This window comes from Marmota marmota, unplaced genomic scaffold (genome assembly GCF_001458135.2).
Source record: "Marmota marmota marmota unplaced genomic scaffold, marMar, whole genome shotgun sequence".
In the NCBI taxonomy this organism is placed as follows: domain Eukaryota; kingdom Metazoa; phylum Chordata; class Mammalia; order Rodentia; family Sciuridae; genus Marmota; species Marmota marmota.
This window is the reverse complement of record NW_026000254.1, coordinates 109,636-129,553: the sequence shown is the minus strand read 5'-3', so window position 1 is coordinate 129,553 and position 19,918 is coordinate 109,636. Positions and strand designations below refer to the sequence as shown.

Sequence of the window (19,918 nt, the reverse complement as noted above, 5' to 3'; positions counted from 1 at the left end):
ATATTAGTTGTAGATGGACACAATACCTTTACTTTATTTATGTGGTACTGAGGATCGAACCCAGTGCCTCACATGTGCAAGGCAAGCGCTCTACCACTGAAACACAACTCCAGCCCTACTTTTTAATTTTTAATCTTGACACAGGGTCTCACTAAGTTACTTAGAGCATGCTAAATTGTTAAGGCTAGCTTTGAAATTGCGATCCTCTTGCCTCAGCTTGCTGAGTCCCTGGGAAAACAGGTATGCACCACCACACCCAGCAAATCCTTAGCTTTAATGTAATCCAATCAATCATCTTTTTACCATAGTCTTGAAATTTTGTCTAAGTCCCTAAGTCACAAAGCTATCCTCCTACAATTTCTCCTATTAACATTACAATTTTATCTTTCACATTTATGTCCAACATGTGTCTAGAATCCACTTTTGTACATGGTACAAGGTAGAAATCCAGTTTTATTGTTCTCCATGTCACAAGTCAGTTTTTGCAATACCCTCAACTTAAATGACTATCCTTTCTCCAATAGCTTGTTATATATTAAGTTCCTTTATATACATATGCCTGTATCTGTGCTGTTCTATTGGTGTAACTTTCTTTGCCAATAATACATTGTATATATTACTAAATTTAAATATACAAGAAATAAAAATGATAAGGCAGAAATAGAGAACAAAAGACAACAGTGAAAATTAAACAAACCCAAACTGATTCTTTGAAAAGACTAATAAGAGGGGGCTAGGGGGATAGCTCAGTGGTAAAGCACCTGCTTAGCATGCATAAGGCCCTGAGTTCAATCCCCAACACCACATAAAAAACAAACAACAATAATAAAAATGACTTTTTAAAAAGACTAATAAGAGAGGCAGACCTCTGACAAGAGTAGGTAAGAAAAAAAACAGAGAAAAGTTAAAAGTCGAGTGTAGCCAAGCACAAAGATGTATGCTTGTAATCCCAGCCACTCAGGAGGCTGAGGCAGGAGAATCACAAGTTCAAGGCTAGCCTCAGCAATTTAATGAGACCCTGTCTCAAATGAAAAGTAAAAAGGGCTAAGGATGTAGTATAGTGACAAAGCACCCTGGGTTCAATCCTCAGTACAAAACAAACAACAGACCAAAACCCCAAAATATAGAATGAAAAGAGGGTAGTAACTATGGACAAAACAGATCTTTTTTAAAAATGCAGGATTACAAATTATATGTCAATATTTGAAAACCTAGATGAAAAAGATATGAATTCTTAGAAAAATGTAACATTCTTTTGGCACAAAAAGAGAGATCTTAGGGCTGGGGATGTAGCTCAGTGGTGCTTGCCTAGCATGCACAAGGCTCTGTGTTCCATCCCCAGCAGCACAAAAGAATGGGGGGAGGTCTTGAATAGTTCAGTGAGTATTAATGAAACAGAAAAGCCCAGTTGGTTTTGTAGAGTTCCAGCAAACTTCCAAGGAATAGTTCATTCTTACCTTATACATAAAAAAAGAACAAAACCCATCCATTCCATTTTTTGAACCTAGTGTTACCTAGGTAGTAAAACCAGATAAGGAGAACCCAAGAAAAGAAAATCCTAGAGCCATTTCATTATGAAACAAAAATCTCTTCAAAAAAACTTAGAAAATAGACACTAATAGTGTATTCATATATAAGGGATATTATGGTTCAACAGAAAAAAATATACTAATACAGTCAGTCACAGTGGTGCACACCTATAATCCCAGTTACTTGAGAGGGTAAGGCGGGAGGATTGTAAATTTGAGGCCAACCTTGGCATATTAGTGAGACCCTGCCTCAAAATTTTTAAAAGGGCGGGGATGTAGCTCAGTGGTAGAGCGCTCCTGGGTTGAATTCCCAATAACACACAATAAAAAAAGGAGAAAGAAACACACACACACACTACACATATATACAATTTATCATATAAATGGTCTAAAGGAGAAAAGTTTATCTCAATTAATGCAGAAAAAAGCAATTGATCTATTCCTTTTATGTTAAAGTTAGTGCATTATGTTAATATTTTAAACTATGTGTGTAGATGGGTTCCATTATTACTAAACTCCATTTCAGGTTGGAAAAGGGAATAATGAGTCTAATATGCTCAGACTTAATTGCCCTCAGGTGACACTGAGGCATATTGAGGACCAACAGTATATTGCCTAGAGGTAGTGGGGTCTGAATACTGATCCATGAGCTGCCTACATTTGAGTGAGAAGCCCTGAGGCTGCTGTGGGTCCCTAAGTAAATGAAGAGCATCTTGTATCCCCAAACACTCCTACTAAATCATCCAATACTCCTTTTGTGTGGGGTGGGGTACCAGGGATTGATCTTAGGAATACTCAACCAATGAGCCACATCCCCAGCTCTATTTTGTAATTTATGAGAGACAGGGTCTTGCTGAGTTGCTTAGCGCCTCACTTTTGCTGAGGCTGGCTTTGAACTCGTGATCCTCCGGCCTCAGCATCCCAAGCTGCTGGGATTACAGGTGTGCACCACCGTGTCCAGTTCATCCAATACTCTTGAAGGTAGAGTTATAGGAATTGAGATTCCTTTGGAGAGCCTGTCTGCTTAGGGTGGGAAAGTTGGTGTAATCTGGAAGGGACAGTCCAAATTATCTGGTGCTGATGGTGAAGGTCAGCCTTGACATTTTAGTGAGACCCTGACTCAAAAAAAATTTTAGGGGCTGGGGTTGCGGCTCAGCGGAAGAGCGCTTGCCTCACACATGTGAGGCACTGGGTTTGATCCTCAGAACCACATAAAAATAAATAAACAAAATAAAGGTATTGTGTCCATGTACAACTGAAAAAAAATTTAAAGGCCTGAGGGTGAAGTGAAAGCAGAGTTTTGGGTAACTGGGGTGTAGTGAGACAAACAGTGTTGGTCAGGACAACCTCTAAGAAGCCTGAACTAGATTCATGGAGAGGAGGATGGTAAGTTCAAAACTCAGGGAAGAACAGGGGTGACAGATACTCATTAATGTCATATGGATCCTGATCATGGTAGTAGACCTGTCTGCTCCTAGAAAAAAACTTTATTGACTTTCTTACCAGGATAAGGCTTGAGTTAGCTTTCTGTTACTGCAGAATAGTTAACAAAATAATCAACTTATAAGGAGGAAAGGTTTATTTTGGTTTGCAGCTTTGGAGGCTTCAGTCCTGGCTGGCTGGTTGGCTGGCCCTGTAACTTTGAGGCCTGTGGTGAGGCATGTCAGTGAGAGGACCTAGTGAAGGAAGCTGCTCTCATTGTGGAGGGTGGGAAGCAAGAGAGAGGAAGCAGAGGTGCCAGGGTCTTAATATCCTATTTTAGAACATGCCCTTGGTGTCCTCAGATCTCCCACTAAGCCTCACCTTCAGCACCAAGCTGGGAACCAAGTCCGTAAACACATGGGCCTTTGGGAGACATTCCAGATCCACTATAGATTGGCCACCACACAGACTCTGGGTTAGCAAAGACAGCCAGTTTGAATAGCATCAAGTTAAAAAGCTTTTGCACAGCAAAGGAAATAATTAAGAATGTGAAGAGAAAACCTACAGAATGGAAGAAAATCTTTGCTATTTACTCTTCTGACAGACGATTAATATCCAGAATATATAAAAAACTCAAAAAACATAACACCAAAAAAAAAAAAATACCAAGTAACCCAATGAATAACTGGGCAAATGAATTAAACAGATACTTCTCAAAAGAAGAAACACAAATGGCCAACCAATATATGAAAAACTGTTCAACAGCATTAGCAATTGGGGAAATGCAAATCAAAACTCCACTGAGATTTCATTTCAAACCAGTCAGAATGGCAGTCATCTAGAACACAAACAATAATAAATGCTAGAGAAGATGTGGAGGAAAAGGAACACCTTTATACTGTTGGTAAGATTGTAAGTAAGTACAACCACTATGAAAATTAGTATTGAGGTTTTTCAAAAGACTAGGAATGGAACCATTGTGTGACCCAGCTAAACCACTCTTTGATATTTATTCTAAAGAATTAAAGTAAGCATACTCTAGAGATACATGCCTACCCATGTTTATATCAGCATGATTCACAATAGCCAAACTTTGAAACCAGCCTAGGTGTCCATCAATGGATGAATGGATAAAGTAAATCTAGCATATATACAAAATGGAGTTTTATTTAGCCATAAAGAAAATGAAATTATTTCTTTTGCAGGAAAATGGATGGAACTTGAGAACATTATGTTAAATGAAACAGCTAAATTCAGGTCAAGGGCTGTATGTCTTCTCTCATATGTGAAAGCCAGAGAGGAAAAAGGAAAATAAAAGTGGAGGGAATCTCAGGAAAATCAATGGGAGGTCAGTAGAGAAAAGGGATCACAGGGAGGGAGGAGAGAAGGGAAAGGGGAAGTACTGGGGAGTGATTTTGGACACATTATGATGTTATATTGTGTGCATGTAAGAATATTTTACAACAAATCCCATCAGGTACAACTACAATGCACCAATAAAAAATGTGGGGAAAAAAAGATACCCTGTTTGAGAAAGATAATAGGCTCTTTTCCCTCTTCTACCAGTTTTCAAAGTGAGCACCAGGGCAAGAAGACAGCAATGTATGATGTGTAAGTTTGATTTTAATAGGAGTACTAAGCAGCTGCCTGCCCCCATCTTGTTAAGGTCAGCTGTCCCAAACTGGCTTGGACTTCAATAAGGGCCCCATCCAGAAAGCTACTGTGAGCCAGATCAGGGTGATACAGAGCATGGGGAGGTCCAGCTATACTCCAGCTGGTCTGCAGTACATTACTACGTTTAATTTGCAAGGAACATTTCTAACTGATATGCTAGTAGACACAAAGGGCCAATCAGGAAGGCACATGCCTCAAATGAGACATCCCATGGTAATAGGAAGCCATTTTATAATGCTAACTGACCTGATCTCAACTAAAATTGCAGCAAACAACAGCTCTGATGAGACAAACTGAATATGGGGAGATAAGACAGAATAAGCAACTTCGGGATTGAGTGGAAAGTTCCATTTGCCCATCAACAAAGACAGGGACAGAATGATTGGAGCTCAAAGGAGGCTCAGTGTGACTAGGGGTGATCTGTGCAGACTCACTATAATCCTCATCATTCTCTTCTAGTCTGAGGATGGTTAAGATTTACCCAAGCACTCATTTCACCAATCACCAGGTTTTGTTTTTTGTTTTTAAACTCCAGGAGCGATTTCCAGGACAGGGCCCAACATGCACTGTACTTCTAAGGTATCAGGGTTTGTTTTTTTGCTTTTGTAGGTATACAAGTTTGTTCTCTTTCCCACTAGTTTATTATGGAATGGGGCTGGGTAAGAGCTGCATTTGGAATCCTTCAGGAATGGTAGGGAACAATCTACAGACAAAACTTTGGATGAATGACCACTTAGGGGGCACTCAAAATCCTTCACCTCAGACATCCTTTCTAGCAACAATTTGCTTGATTATAATGATCTCTTGAGTATTCATGTGATTTGACCTTGGCTTTGGAACAAGCAGATTTATGTAATAGGGTCCAGTTTCTTCATCACATTCAATAGTATTTTTTTCCTTTGAATCTCAGAAGGTAAAGGAAAACTCTACTGTACTGGTCTTGTTATATTATCTTTAAATAGTAGAATCTGTATCTTTTTCCATTCATTCATTTATTCCATTTTATTTTCATTCTCCACTCTTATTTCTAAGACATGCCTCCCCCATGGGTAGATATTCTAATATATTTATTATGATTCTCTTTGATTCTGTGTGTTGTGTTAGGTGTAAATGTAATTGGATTTGAAACCTCTTTGTGTTTCTTTTAAGTTTTTCTATGCATTCAATATAGAGAAAAGTTTCTGAAAACATATATATACCATTTAAAGAAGTATAATAAAATACATACTCACCAATTAGTTTAAGAACTACATCCGTAGGATGCTTCTAAAACACTAGCATGTGTTTTAGAAGCATCCTACGGATCCCTTCACATGGCCCCTTTAACAGCCCCAGAGGAAACCACTATTTTGACCTTTATATTCTCATTCCCTTGCTTTTTGTGAACATTTTACCTTCCATGTATGTTTGTCTAAGTAACATACTGTTTTGTTTTGAAAACATATGGCAAGCACACATCTTAGCTAGTTATGAAAAGGGCAATATTGGTACGATTAGGTGAAGAATTCTAGGGGAGGATAAGCTGAAGAGAATCTGGGTCATCATCTGGCTTCAATTTCCCAAGAGTGTACACAAGCCACTTCTAGGGAAATATGAGAATAAAGTCAAGAGGAGCCCAGGCATAATAAAAAACAATATACACATGAATGGAAATTTCACAGTGAAACCCATCAGTATGTATAATTTATAAGCATTAATAGTTCTAATTAGTGAGTCAAGGGCTGGGTGTGCATACTGAAATAACAGTAACTTGAGAGGCTGAGGCAAGAGCATCACATGTTCTAGGCCAGCCTTGGCAACTTAGTGAGACCCTCAGCAACTTAGTGAGACTCTGTTTTCAAAATATAAAAAAATAAAAAAGGACTGAGAATACAGCTCAGTGGTAAAGTACCCCTGGGTTCAATCCTCAGTACCAAAACATTAAAAATAAATCAAAAGAGTAAGTCTAGGGAAATGAAATAAACCCATGGCTCAATGCAGTCCAGACACCAGAAGGACTGCTGTGCAGACCAAAAATTAGTCATCTGGGCTGGGCATGGCACACACCTGTAATCCCAGCAGCTCGGGAAACTGAGACAGGAGGAATATGAGTTCAAAACCAGCTTCAGCAAAACCGAGGTGCTAAGCAATTCAGTGAGACCCTGTCTCTAAATAAAATACAAACTAGGGCTGGGAATGTGGTGCAGTGGTTGAGTGTCCCTGAGTTCAATCCCTGCTATCCCCAAAAAGAGAAAAAAATAGTTATCTGGTAACTTTATGACTAGACAGGAACTGGGCTGCTCTGATTTTCCCATTTCTTTTTTAAACTTTCCCATTTCTAATCTCCCCATGAACAGCCCCCATCCTCAGTAGATCACAGCATAGAACTGCTGTGAGGTGACATCATGTCCACACCTGTCCCAAGCAACTACAGTGCTGAGAGGAGGGGTCAAGACTAGTTAAGACACTCATCTGAGGCAGTCCCACCTGGGCATTCTGGCCTCAGGTCAACAGAAGATATGTGTTTCTATTTCCTTTTTATTGAACAACAGATACCAAAGGACAACTACCAAAGGGAAATGGGTGACTAGGCCTAGGAAAACATTTATTGCTTGGAATCTACAAGGGATTTGTTCCAGAACCTCCTAGGAATTCCCAAATCCACAGATGCTCAAGTTCTTTGCATAAAATGGAATAGTACTTGCATAGAACCTACACATATCCTCCCAAGTACTTAACTTCTTGTTAATTTTTTTTAACATGCTGGGGATGGAACCCAAGACTTCTCACATGCTAGGCCAGTGCTCTACCACTGAGCAACACTCCCCAGCCCATCTCCCGTTCACCTTAAGTCATCTCTAAATTACCCATAATATCTAGTATAATGTAAATGCTATGTAAACCGTTGTTATATTGAATTGTTCACAGAATATAATATCAAGAAAATAAATTTGTACACATTCAGTAAAGATAGGATGTTTTTAAAAACATTTTCTATCCACAGTTAGTTGAATACCTGGATGTGAAACCTGTGGATGCAGAGGGCCAACTGTATCTACTTTCTATTTATCTTTTACTCTCCTTTTTGTTTTATTTATTCCCTATTATCCATACTCCCATTCCTCCCCTAACCCACACCACATAGGATCTTTTGAATGTGCTTAACTTATATCCTTTTTGTTTGTGTGACTTCTTGAAGATGTATGTTTGGTATATATGTGTGTATCTGTGACTTATATGAATAATGTTAAGTAACATGGTTTGTTTCATTTCACTCAGTACTACATGGTGAAGTCTTGCTCCAACTGCTAAGAGGCCTTCTACAGAGTGCATCCATCACTGTCCCCATGTACCCCCCCCCATTAATGGACACACAGCAGGCCTCCAAACTTCCCACTGTTGCAAATCACACAATAATGAACTTTCTCCTACGTGACCCTTTATGGATCTGTGTGAGAATTTCTTCAGAGGGTACCTGGAGATACTGAATTTGACTATGTACCGCCATGTTCATCTCTGACTGTCAAAGTCTTCACCATCACTAGAAGTACATGAGGATCCCATATCCCTACTATAGGACTTGGCATGATCCAACTTTTCAAAATTTTGTCTATGAGATCTAAAGTGAAATCTCATTGTACTTTTATTTTATACTTTCCTCATAACTCATGCATTTCAGCATCTTATGCCTTTAGTGGGGTTTCCACTTCAGGAAATTGTTTGTTCAAATCCTTTGCAGAACTGTCTGCAAATAGAGACCTCTCCACTGATTTTCTTCTCTGTATGGATCTACTAATAAGTCCTGATATTGTGGGAAGGCTGGACCCTGAACAGGGTTTCTATACTCTGTGCCAAGTTCTGTAGTGCCTTTCCATATGAATTTTAGGATCATCTTGTCAATTTCTGCAAAAAATACCTGTTGATATTTTTATAAGGATTATACCAAATCTATTGATGAATTTGGAAAGAATTGGCATTGTAATAATACTAAGTTTTCTGACCTGTGTATGCTATTTTCCATCTATTTTGCTCCTTTCTCTCAGCAGTACAGGTTTCTATGGTTTGGATGTGTCCCCTGTTAAAATCTTGATCTTCCCGGTAGCGCTATAGGGAGGTGGGGCCATGTAGAATGTCTTTATTTAATTGGAGCTGTATCCTCAAAGGAGATTGTGGGACCCCAATCTCTTCTTGGTTTTGTCTCTTTGTTTCTGGCTTGTGATGTAAGTCATTTTGCTCTGCCATGTGCTCCTGCCACAGTTTGCAGCTTTGCCAGGGGCCCAAAGCAATGGGGAGGGCACCTGATCTTAGAATGGAACTCACTGAATCATGAGACAAATTAAATCTTTTCTTTTTTATAAGCTAATTGCTTCAGGTATTTTGGTCTAGCTATGGAAAGGTAACACACAGGTGTACAGGTCTTTTACATCTTTTGTCAGATTTATCCCCCCACTTTTTTGAGATGGGATTTCCCATGTTGTTCAGCTGGTCCAAATTTCTGGAATTAAGCAATCAGATTTATATATAATTTTTAGATATTATTATTATTATTTAAATTTTCTATGCCCAATTATCTATTGCTAGTACATAGTATTGCTATGGTTTGGATGAGTATCCCCTAAGGTACATGTGTATATCTCACCAAGGTGGTGTTATTGGAAGGTTCTATGAACCTTTCAGAGGTAGTACCTTATGGGAGGTCCTTAGGTCACTAGGAATGTGCTTGCAAAAGGAATTGGGGGACCTGCCAGTCTTGTCTCTCTTTGCTTCCTGGTTCATGATGTGAGTAGTTTTCTCTGACATGTGTACCCCACCATTGTCATCCAGTACCCTCATCTGAGGCCCAAAAGAAATGGGTTTATCTGATTTTGGACTGGAATCCTCAGAACTCTGAGCTAAATAAACTTTTCTCTTTATAAAGTTTTAGTTGCCTCGTATACTTCTTTGTAGTAATGTAAAGTTAATAGATAGACAATTGTTTTATTCAACTCTTTTTTGGTGCCAAGAATTGAACCAAGGGGTGCTTAACTACTGAGTTACATCCTCAGCCCTTTTTGTATTTTATTTAGAGACAGGGTCTCACTGAGTTGCTTAGGGCCTCACTGAATTGCTGATGCTGGCTTTGAACTCACAAGCCTCCTGAGCCACTGGGATTACAGGTGTGTACCACCATGCCTGGCTATATGCTTCATCTTAATAGTAGTTCTAGTAGGTTCTTTTTTTTTTCAGTAGATTATATTGGACTTTCTACATAGACCATTATGTTGCCTACAGTTTTACTTCTTCCTTTTCAATCTGAATCCCTTTATTTCTTTTTCTTGCCTGATCACTTGGTGAAAACTTCCAATACAATGTTGAATAGAGGTGGTAGGAAGGGACATCCCTGTCTTATTCCTGATCATGTGGGGGAAAGCATTCAATCATTCACCATGAAACATGTTAGCTGTGGGTTTGGGGTAGGCACCCTACATCAAGTTGAAGAAGTTCCCTTCTATTCCTAGTTCCCTCATTCGTTTTTTTGCTTTTTAAAAACAAGAATAGATGTTGGATTCTATCAAATGCTCTTTCTGTATTTATTGTAATGATCATGAGTCTTGTTTTTTTAGCTTGTTAATATGGTGAACGGTATTGATTGATTTTCTAATGTTAAACCAACCCTTCATTCCCGGGATAAACACAACTTGGTCATTGTATATTATTTTTTTCATACATAATTAGATTCGATAAAATTTTGTTTAAAATTTTATATCTCATGAAATTTCACTTTTAACCCTAATGTTTCCTCAATTTTGCTTCCCCATGAGGCACCTACTTTCAGTATGACCCAGTCCTCCTGTTTGTATCATCTAGATTGTATGGGACAGTGATTGAGGTAAGACTTTCCCCAAACTTAGAGAAGGCCCTAAACTTAGAGAAGAGTATTTAGAACAAAGACTTGAAAGCATTTTTGATGTGGTTAATCCTACCTCTAAAATGAATTAACTCCTGGCAGCAGCCTTTCCCCTTAACTGTGGTGTATCCCCAACTTGAAGAATCATCACAGTATCTACAGGTTAGCTCCTAAGAAAAAAGCATTATTAAATTTTAGGAAATCCTCTTACTCTATATTATCTCTGTTACTGTTCTCCCCATTTGGTATTTCTCTGTTCCAATGAGGAAATATCCAACACAGCTTGTCTCTACAGAAGGACCGACCATTAAATACTGCTTCCCATTTTCCACTGAGGAATCGTATTCCATTCTGCCTACCTAATTAACTTGACATACCACATCCTAAGGTGTCCAAATAATAGCTTCAGACTCCTGACCTTGTCTTTTTGTGGATGGCATTTGTTTCAAAGATAGTGGAGGAACCCATAGGGCAGGATATATATACTCTGCTTTCCCCAATACATCACAGAAACTCTTTTCCTTTCAATCCTCTCAGCACTAAAGTAATAATGGAGGTCTGAGGATGTAGCTCAGTGGTAGAGCACTTGACTAGCATGCATGAGGCCTGGATTCTATTGCCAGCACCACAAACACACACAAAGTAATAATGGTAATAATATCAAACATATGTACAGTGCTTATTAAGTACCAGGCACTATTCTAAACATTTTTTATATACAAACTCATTACTATCTTCAATAACCCTATGAAGTAAGCATTATCATTATCATCACTTTTATTGAAGAAGAAACTAAAGAAGATAGAGGTTAAGTAACTTGACTAGCTATGAAGTCGCAGATCTGGATTTGAACCCAGGCAGTCTAGCTCTGGAACCCACTGCACTAGAAGGCTCTCAAGTGACAGATCAGTGGCACTGACTACTGTTTGCATACTAGTAGAGGGGCCCCTCTTCCCACCATCTATATAAACTCCCTCTAATATGTTACACCTTTGGTATTTATGGTACCTGCAGCCAAATCTGTCATCAGTGAGAGTTTCTCACTACCGCTGACAGCCAAATATATGTATTTGGAAACTAAAACTAAGAAGGGAGAAGAACACACAGAAAAGACATTATCATCTAATATCTTCAGAGTGACAAGAAAAAAACATTACATTCATGAAGCAAGATGAAGATACTATAAAAAGGAACATTCAGAGGACAACAACAAAAAAGTTCTTAGAGTTGACTTATAATCGAAGAAGGATCTTCAAAACTGCCCAAGAAAAAAGAACACTAGCAAAAACCATTTCTACTGACATCAGACTTTGCAACAGTAATAATGGAACCTAGAAGACAGTGCCATATCTTCTAAGTGTTAAGAAGAAAGAGAGGTAATTTAGCATTGGGTACCCCTCCCCCAAAAAATCTATCTTTAAAGAAGAATAAAGTTTAAAAAGGGAATTTATAGATAAACCCAGACTGAGAGAGTTTCCTATTAAGTGATCTGCACTAAAGGAGCTTCTAAAGTATATATTTCAAGAAGGAAACTCATCCCCAAAAGTTAGGGTTGAGGTTTAGAAGATGGGGAAATAAAAGTGCAAACAAATATTTAAAACTAAACACTGTCTGCATAAAATGATATTGTTAATGTGTATTTTCTGTGATAATGTCTTCCTTTAAAGAACTAAAATAGTAGACACAATAATATGAAAGTTAGGAGACATTAGAGTTTTACAATTTTTTTGTATTGTTTGGGTGGGGATTATGGTAATATCTAACTTTAAATTTCAGGTTAAATCTGTATGGTAAAATGTCAAGGCTAGGGGCTGGGGTTGTGGCTCAGCAGCAGAATGCTCACCTAGCATGTGCAAGGCACTGGGTTCGATTCTCAAAACCACATAAAAATAAATAAATAAAATAATGGTACAAAAAGCCCAAACTTTAAAAAAAATGTCAAGGCTAACTACCAAAACCATCTCTGGAGGGACTAATTCTAAAAAGAGAAAAAAAATGCATGAATACTATAAACAATGTAAAAGTTATAGCAAAAATTTTAAAATAAGAGAATATAATTAATTTGAAAATTTAGATGATTTGAGCCAATTCTAGAAAACTCATTAATTTACTAAATGAGATGACTATAACTTTGACCAGACAAATACAGTAGATGACCAAAGACACAAAAATCCTAAAGAATCTATTAGCAAACTAAATCCAGAATGAATAAGATTAAATATAACATAAAAAGTTGGGTTTAATTCAAATGTGAAAGCTATGTACCATCAAGAAGTTCCCATAAGAAAGTGGCCCTGTGACTTCAAGGGGAAAGTGGGGTCCTCTTTAAGAGCCATAGAAAGAAGAAGAGGCTGAGGAAGGAAGTCTTTCCAGAGGGCAGGGTGGGGAGGGGCCTAGTGCCTGTGAAGGCCCCATCTTGCATGTTATGTGCTATTATAACACACAAAGAACTCTGAGGTAGGTACATTAACCTTATTTTACAAATGTTAAAACTACTAAGGTTAAAGTGTTACAAAATTTGATCCAAATCACATCAATAACTAGTTGAACTTTAATTCAAATTCACATTGTTCTGGATCTACAGATCATACTCTGAATCCTAGACTGCTCTCCCTTTCATAGCAATAGTAGTAGGTATTCAATAAATAATGGCCAGGTGTATATCTGCTCTAACAGCAACAGCAACTATCAAGGTAGATGGCAGGTGTCTTAGCTACATTCAAATAACCAAGATGTAGGAGTTCCATGCTTAGAAACTGGGCCTACCAGAGGGCTGGGGATGTAGCATAGAGGCAGAGCAGTTGCCTAACACGAGGAAAGCCCTGGGTTGGATCCTCAGAATTGCCAAAAATGTAACAGCAGAACTTCAATGAAGTACTAAACCAAGTGTGGGGTCCCTGCCCCACTGTGCAGTTCTCACGTCTATCAAGTCAGCCCTGGATACCAAAGGGTTTCTGGTTCTTGCTGGGTGTGGTGCTTCATGCCTGTAATCCCAGCAACTCAGGAGGTGGAGGCAGGTGATTTGCAAGTTTGAGTCCAGACTCAGCAGCTTAGTGAGATGCTGTCTCAAAATAAAAAATAAACAGGGCTGGGGATGTAGCTTAGCGGTAAAGTGCCACTGGGTTCAATCCATGGTACCAAAAAAATTAATAAAATTGAAACAGGGCCTGCTGGACTCTACTACATACTTCTCCTGGATTATTATGGTTCTGAATAAAGCTCAAGACCAAGGCCCAGTCTATTTCCTGAAGGATAAGGGTTTCTATTCCATGGCAGGCGTCAGGAGTCAGAAAAACATGGGGCTTCTGGGCATGGTGGCACTCAGCTGTAATCCCAGCAGCTCAGGAGGCTGAGGCAGGAGGATCAAAGTTCAAAGCCAGCTTCAGCAACTTAGTGAGGCCCTAAGCAACTCAGTGAGACCCTCTCTCTAAATATGATATAAAAAAGGGCTGGGAAATGTGGCTCAATGGTTAAGCACCCCTGGGTTCAATCCCTGGTGCCAAAGAAAAGAAAGACATGCCTGAGGAAGATTCTATAACCTCCAGGACAGTAGGAGTGAGCCTAAACCTAGGGGAGTTCTAAAAGAAGCTAGTCATATAAACTCCATGATCTACATAAGGAAAACAGGAATACTGGAAACTTATAGTCATATTAAGCTCATAGACAGGTCAGACCAACTTTTCACTAACTTTATGAATATTTATCAGATTTTCACATCAGGGAGGGTACAAACTCTTTTTTTTTTGAGAGAGAGAATTTTTTACTATTTATTTTTTAGTTTTCAGTGGACACAACATCTTTATTTTACTTTTATGTGGTGCTGAGGATCGAACCCAGTGCCCCGCACATGCCAGGCGAGCATGCTACCACTTGAGCCGCATCTCCAGCCCCAAACTCTTAATGTCTGAATTTTGGTGTGTATCAAAGTCTCCTAGGATGGTCTTGTGGGAAAATGGGTGAAACATGAGGCAGCTTGGTACATACCATGTTGCTTCTTGTCTTTGGATCATTGCCATGATGTATCTTTTGCCTGGACCACCCTCTCCTCCCCTTGTTTGATTTTTTTTTTTCTTTTGTGATGCTGGGGATTGAACCCAGGGCTTTGTGCATGCCAGGCAAGCACTGTACCAATGAGCTACATTCCCAGCCCATCTTCCCCTTATTAATCAACTAGAAGACTCCTACTCATCATTTAAGATTCATTTCCTATGCCATTTCTACTAAGAAATCTTCCTGGCCTCCTGAGATGGGCTGCGTGTTCCTTATGGGGTTTTACAGTCTACTATGCCCACCACTGTACTGATCATACTGCCCTGAAATTATGGTGCTGTATCTGGGAATACACCCTGGTTTATTTCTGTGTCTGATGTACAGCAGAAGGCCAAAACATAGTGGTCAAATTTTGCTCAACTGAACTGGTTAAACCCAGTGTGCTAATGACTAATGCTGGCATGAAGAAAGAGGTCTCTACTAGCATGCCACAAGGCTCTGTTTGTATTGATGATATTCTGATGAAATTAGCGGGTGACAAAAAATGTGGGGATGGGGCATAGGGCACATGTTAGACAACAGAACTAGTATCTAGTCATGCACAGGCAGTAACAGTGAAGCCAGGCTAGTTCCCAAGGGGGTTAGGGGCAAAGTCAGGGCTAGAACCCCAGAGACCATTACCACCTGGACAGTGATAAAAGTCCTTTTTGTCCAAAACTTAGTGTTCATCATTATAACAGCACTTAACTATCTACCAGAGATTTATCAGCTTCTTCACTATTCCCTCCCCTCAAGTACCATAGATAGAAAGTCTAACATGGGTGATCCCTTGGCTTGAGAACCAAGAAATAGTTCCTCAGAGGACAAAAGAAAGGAGAATGCTAGCTAGGATCCCTATGCAATCTGGGGCTTTGGCTTCCACTGAGTAAGAGTTTGAGGGCTGGTTGAGACAGAGGCAGGCCTGCTTTCAGGAGCCCTAGATTGTAGGGCCAGTCATAGAGAACATGGGGCTTTTTGATCATATTACCAAGTGAGATCTTGATTCCCAAAATAACCCAGAAGCTATCCTCACTCCTTCTTCCCAGCCCCCAACCTTGTGAACTATGGTATCCAAGCTCCTTAGGATGTCCTTCAGGCCTAGCCTACTTCCCAAAGCAATATTCATTCTCATATATATTCTCATTCATTCTCTCTCTCTCTTCTCTCTCTCCTTCACATTAATTAATAAAGTCATTCACTCATTCATTCATTCAGTTTATTCCACAAATATTTATTGTCTACTAAATATTACGATGCACTCTTCTTGGCACTGGGGATACAGCAGCGAACAAAACAGAAGTCCCTGCTTTGTGGAGCTTACAGTCTATGGGAAAGAGACAAACATACTCACAATAAATAAATATAAAGTATATCAGGTGGTGATCAGTGCTTCGTAGAAAGATATAACAAAGTATGTAAGGAGAAAGAAAATGGAGGCGAATGGGGCTGTTTTATATATGTTGATCAGGAAATACTTCTCTAGGGAGGTGACATTTGAACATAATGGAAATACTTGGGCAAGTCATCAGATTATTTGGGAGGAGGGATGTTCTAGGCAGTGAGAATAGCAAGCACAAGGGCCCTACAGAGGGAGGTTACCTAGCATGCTTGAGGAACAGAAAGAAGACAAGTGTGGCTGAAGAAGAATGAGTGATGAGGAGAGTGACAAGAGATGAAGTCAGAGAGGTAAGAGGAACCAGATTGGGTAGGTACACTTGGGCCATGGTAAGGGCTGTGGCTCTTGTTCTGAGGGAGGGGGAATCCATAGGAGAATTTCAAGCAGAAAAGGGACATGTCTGATTTGGATTTAAAAAATAATTCAGAGAAGAATTTCTAAAAGGTACTAAAACTTAAGGCAAAAGAAAACAAAACATTAGCTCCCAGGAAAACAAAAAGGTATACAACACAGAATACGTAATCAGAATGTATTATGTGGTTTAGACACGAACAACATTTACAGTACTACACTCATGCAAACAGTGACTACTAGTTGAATGAAAATTGTATAAAATATTTGAAGAAGTAACAGATGTAATCACAAAGGTGAATAAACAATAAGAGACTACAAGGGATGACTAAGCAATTACAAAGTAAAGTATATGGATCTTGTACTAATTAAAATATAGTTTTTGAAATAAAATCTCAATGGAAAGATTGAATAGCAGATTAGACATAGCAGAAGAGAAAAATCTAAAGGATATATCTGAAGAAATTGCCCAAAATGAAGTACAAGAAGACAGAAAATATTAAAGAGACGTTATGAGATATGGAAGACAGATTGGAGATCCAAAATATGAATGGCTAGATTGTGAGAAATAAAAAATAGAATGAAAGAGAGACAACATTTGAGGCGATAATGATTGAGAATCTCCCAGAAACTATAAAAAACATGAATATACTGAGCCATGAAACACATTTCCAAAGTATGTATAATACATGAAAAGAAACGTATACCTAAATATGTTTAGATGACTGATAGTGTGCTAGTGTGCTTCTTTTTCTTCTTCTTCTTTTTTTTTTTGCAGTGCTAGAGATTAAGCTCAGGGTCTTGCACATTCTAGGCAAGTGCTCTACCACTGAGCTACATTCCTAGCTCAACAGTGTACTTCTTAACAGCAACAAAGAAGACTTTTCAAACCTAAAAGAGGACGAGATCATATTCTCTCCAAGTACTGTAAAAAACTATCTTTTAAGAATGAGAATAAACTAAAGTCGTTTACATATAACAAATATTTGGAAAATTTAACACCAAGAGACTTGTGCTAAAAGAACGTTTAAATTCTATTCATAATGAAAGAAAATGATTCTAGAAGGATGGTCTGAGATGTAAGAATGGATGCATGTAAGTCCAAACAAATACTGTCTATGTAATATAATACTGAGGATGACGACGTACAATCGTGAGGTTAGGACAAAAAAAAAAGAAGAAACTGACATATTTGCAAATAATGGTATGTAGTCAGAAGGGTAATGACTAAAATTGAAGGTTTCTAAGTTTCCTGCATTCTTCAAGAGGGGATTAAAATACTGTTCAACTTTAAAAGAAGTTTAAGTTAAACACACATGGTAAAATTTCAAGGATAACCACAGAAAGAATAGAAAAAGAAATCCAAGCAATAGGGAGGGGAAAATATAGTAAGAAAACAAATCTTAGAACCAAAAGAGCAGGTGAGAAAAGAGAAAATGAAGCATGCAAAAAGCAGTGATAGGGAATGGGGATGTACCTCAGTGGTGGAGTGCTTGCCTGGTATGTGTGAGACTCTGGGTTTGGCTCCCAGCACCGCAAAAATAAAGAAATTAATTGATTCATTTAAAAAATAACAATTAAAGAAAATGGTGGTAGAAAACAGAAATAAGAAAGTGTGATGGTAGAAACAAATTCAATTAAAAGACAGAGGTAATAATTTTGATTTTTTAAAAATGTCCAGCTATATGTAGTTTCCAAGATATATAATTAAAACATAAAGACACAAAAATGCTCCACACTAAAAGGATAGAAGATTATATGCCACACAAATCCTAACAAGACGAAATGTTTGTGCTGCTACATTAATACAAGATTAAGTAGACTGAGGAAAAATGCATTATTAGGAATAGAGAGGGGTGTTACATATTTACCAGAAATATATAACAATTATTAATTTGTATATTCCTAATAAAATACATAAGCCACAAAAAAGAGAGAGAACCACAAGGAGAAATTGACAAATCCACCATCATCATTCAATACTAACATGCCTTTTTCAATTACTAATCGATCACGACCAAAAGGATCAGTTTAGAAAAATAATACTTGAACGACATAGTTAACAAACTTGATAATAGACATATGTAGAACTCTGTATTCAACAATTGGAGAACACACATTCTTTTAAAGCACACAGGAAACAATAAAAACTGTTGTTTGCATACTTGTTTAAGTCATAAAACAAGTCTCAATAAATTTCAAAGTGTTGTTAGCACACAGACCACATCATCTGATCATAAAGCAATTAAGAGAGATTTCAATAACAAAGAGGTAAAATTTTAAATCTCCAAACATTTAAGGAATTTAAAAACACACTTCTATAGCTCGTGGATCAAAGAAGTAATGGTGATGGAAATGTTCATGTACTCAGAACTGAACAGTAATGAAAATACTACATATCTGAACTTGTAGAAAAGCAGTATTTGGAGGGAAATTCACATCCTTAAATGCACAAATTAGTAAACAAGAAAGATTGAAAATTAATGAGCTCAAATGTGCAATTTAAGAAATCAGAAAAAGAATAACAGAATAAACCCAAAAAATGTGGAAGGAAGGAGATCAAAAAAGATAAGAGCAGAAATTAAAGAAATAGAAAACAAAGATACAATAGAGAGAAGCAACAAAGCCAAAAGCTGGTTCTTTGAAAATACTAATAATATCGACAAACCTCTGGTGAGATTGATCAAGAAAAAAAGTGAGAAGGCACAAATAACCAATATTAGCAATGAAAAAGGAGACATAGCTACAGATTATATACAGAGAACTAAAAAAATAAAGGAACTGTGTGCTAATTAATACAAAAACGTAGACAAAAATGGACAAATTCCTAGGAAACTATTTTACCAAAATTGACTCAAGAAGAAAAAGAAATTCTCAACAGTCCTATAACTACTTAAGAAACTGAAGCAGTATATTAAAACTCTTTCATACCAAAAGAACAAAAACAGCAGGCAGAATTTTCCAGTTGGTTTATGGATTACAGGCTGGTAAAGAGATACTGGTTCCCTCAGCCCTAGAGGTAGCCAGGTAGGACCTGAGGCAGTGCAGACCCTAGGAAGACCACCTCTCTGGAGATCCTAGCCTTCTCTGGAGATCCTTAGAGAGTGGCCCTTAGTGAAGTGGGGTCTGACAAATCCCTCTGTAGTCCCTGCAGGTGGTAAGCACAAATAAGCAATATCCAGCTTTCAGTTACTGCTCTGTGGTAAATGTGCTAAGCAGGGCCAAGGAGGTGATCTACCACTTGGACAGCCTCTTCAGTAGCCAGCTTCTGAAGTCTTCTGCTCATTTGAGGACAAGGGACATGTGGAGCTGCTGGAGGAGTCTGTGTTGCAGTTTCCAAGAAGCACCATGCAGAGCCCAAGTTGTGACTGGTTAGGATGGGGCTGGGTGCAGGGTGGCCAAGCAGGGGCTTCTGGAGGGTGTAGCTCCAGGTAGAAGCCCTGAAACTCTGTCTTCCCGAATATCAGATACTTCTATCCGTTTGTTGCCCTTCTAATGATGTCCAAGCTAGCTGCAGGGTGATGATTCTAATAATGATGCATGTTCTGCAAATAAGAGCTTCATCATTATTTTGCAATAGTTAAATAAGAGAGAGATCAACTGGCTTTGAAATCTACTCATATTATCATAAGAAAATTTAACAATATATAT

The 19,918-nt window shown here is 38.4% G+C and overlaps 1 protein-coding gene across 14 annotated transcripts in view; it reads right to left on the bottom strand.

The window, feature by feature from the left end:
- Positions 1 to 19,918, bottom strand: part of Kantr (KANTR integral membrane protein) — an 89,641-nt gene that overhangs the window by 44,157 nt on the left and 25,566 nt on the right. For 4 of the 14 annotated variants that reach the window (XM_048796664.1, XM_048796665.1, XM_048796666.1 and 1 more), the window contains one exon: positions 18,339 to 19,812. The exons of the other annotated variants lie outside the window; for them this stretch is intronic. In XM_048796664.1, coding sequence (XP_048652621.1) covers positions 18,778 to 19,008 — 231 coding nt within the window. In that variant the 5' untranslated portion in view covers positions 19,009 to 19,812 and the 3' untranslated portion in view covers positions 18,339 to 18,777. Of the gene's footprint in view, positions 1 to 18,338; positions 19,813 to 19,918 lie in introns of those variants that run through there. 14 annotated transcript variants of the gene reach the window in all.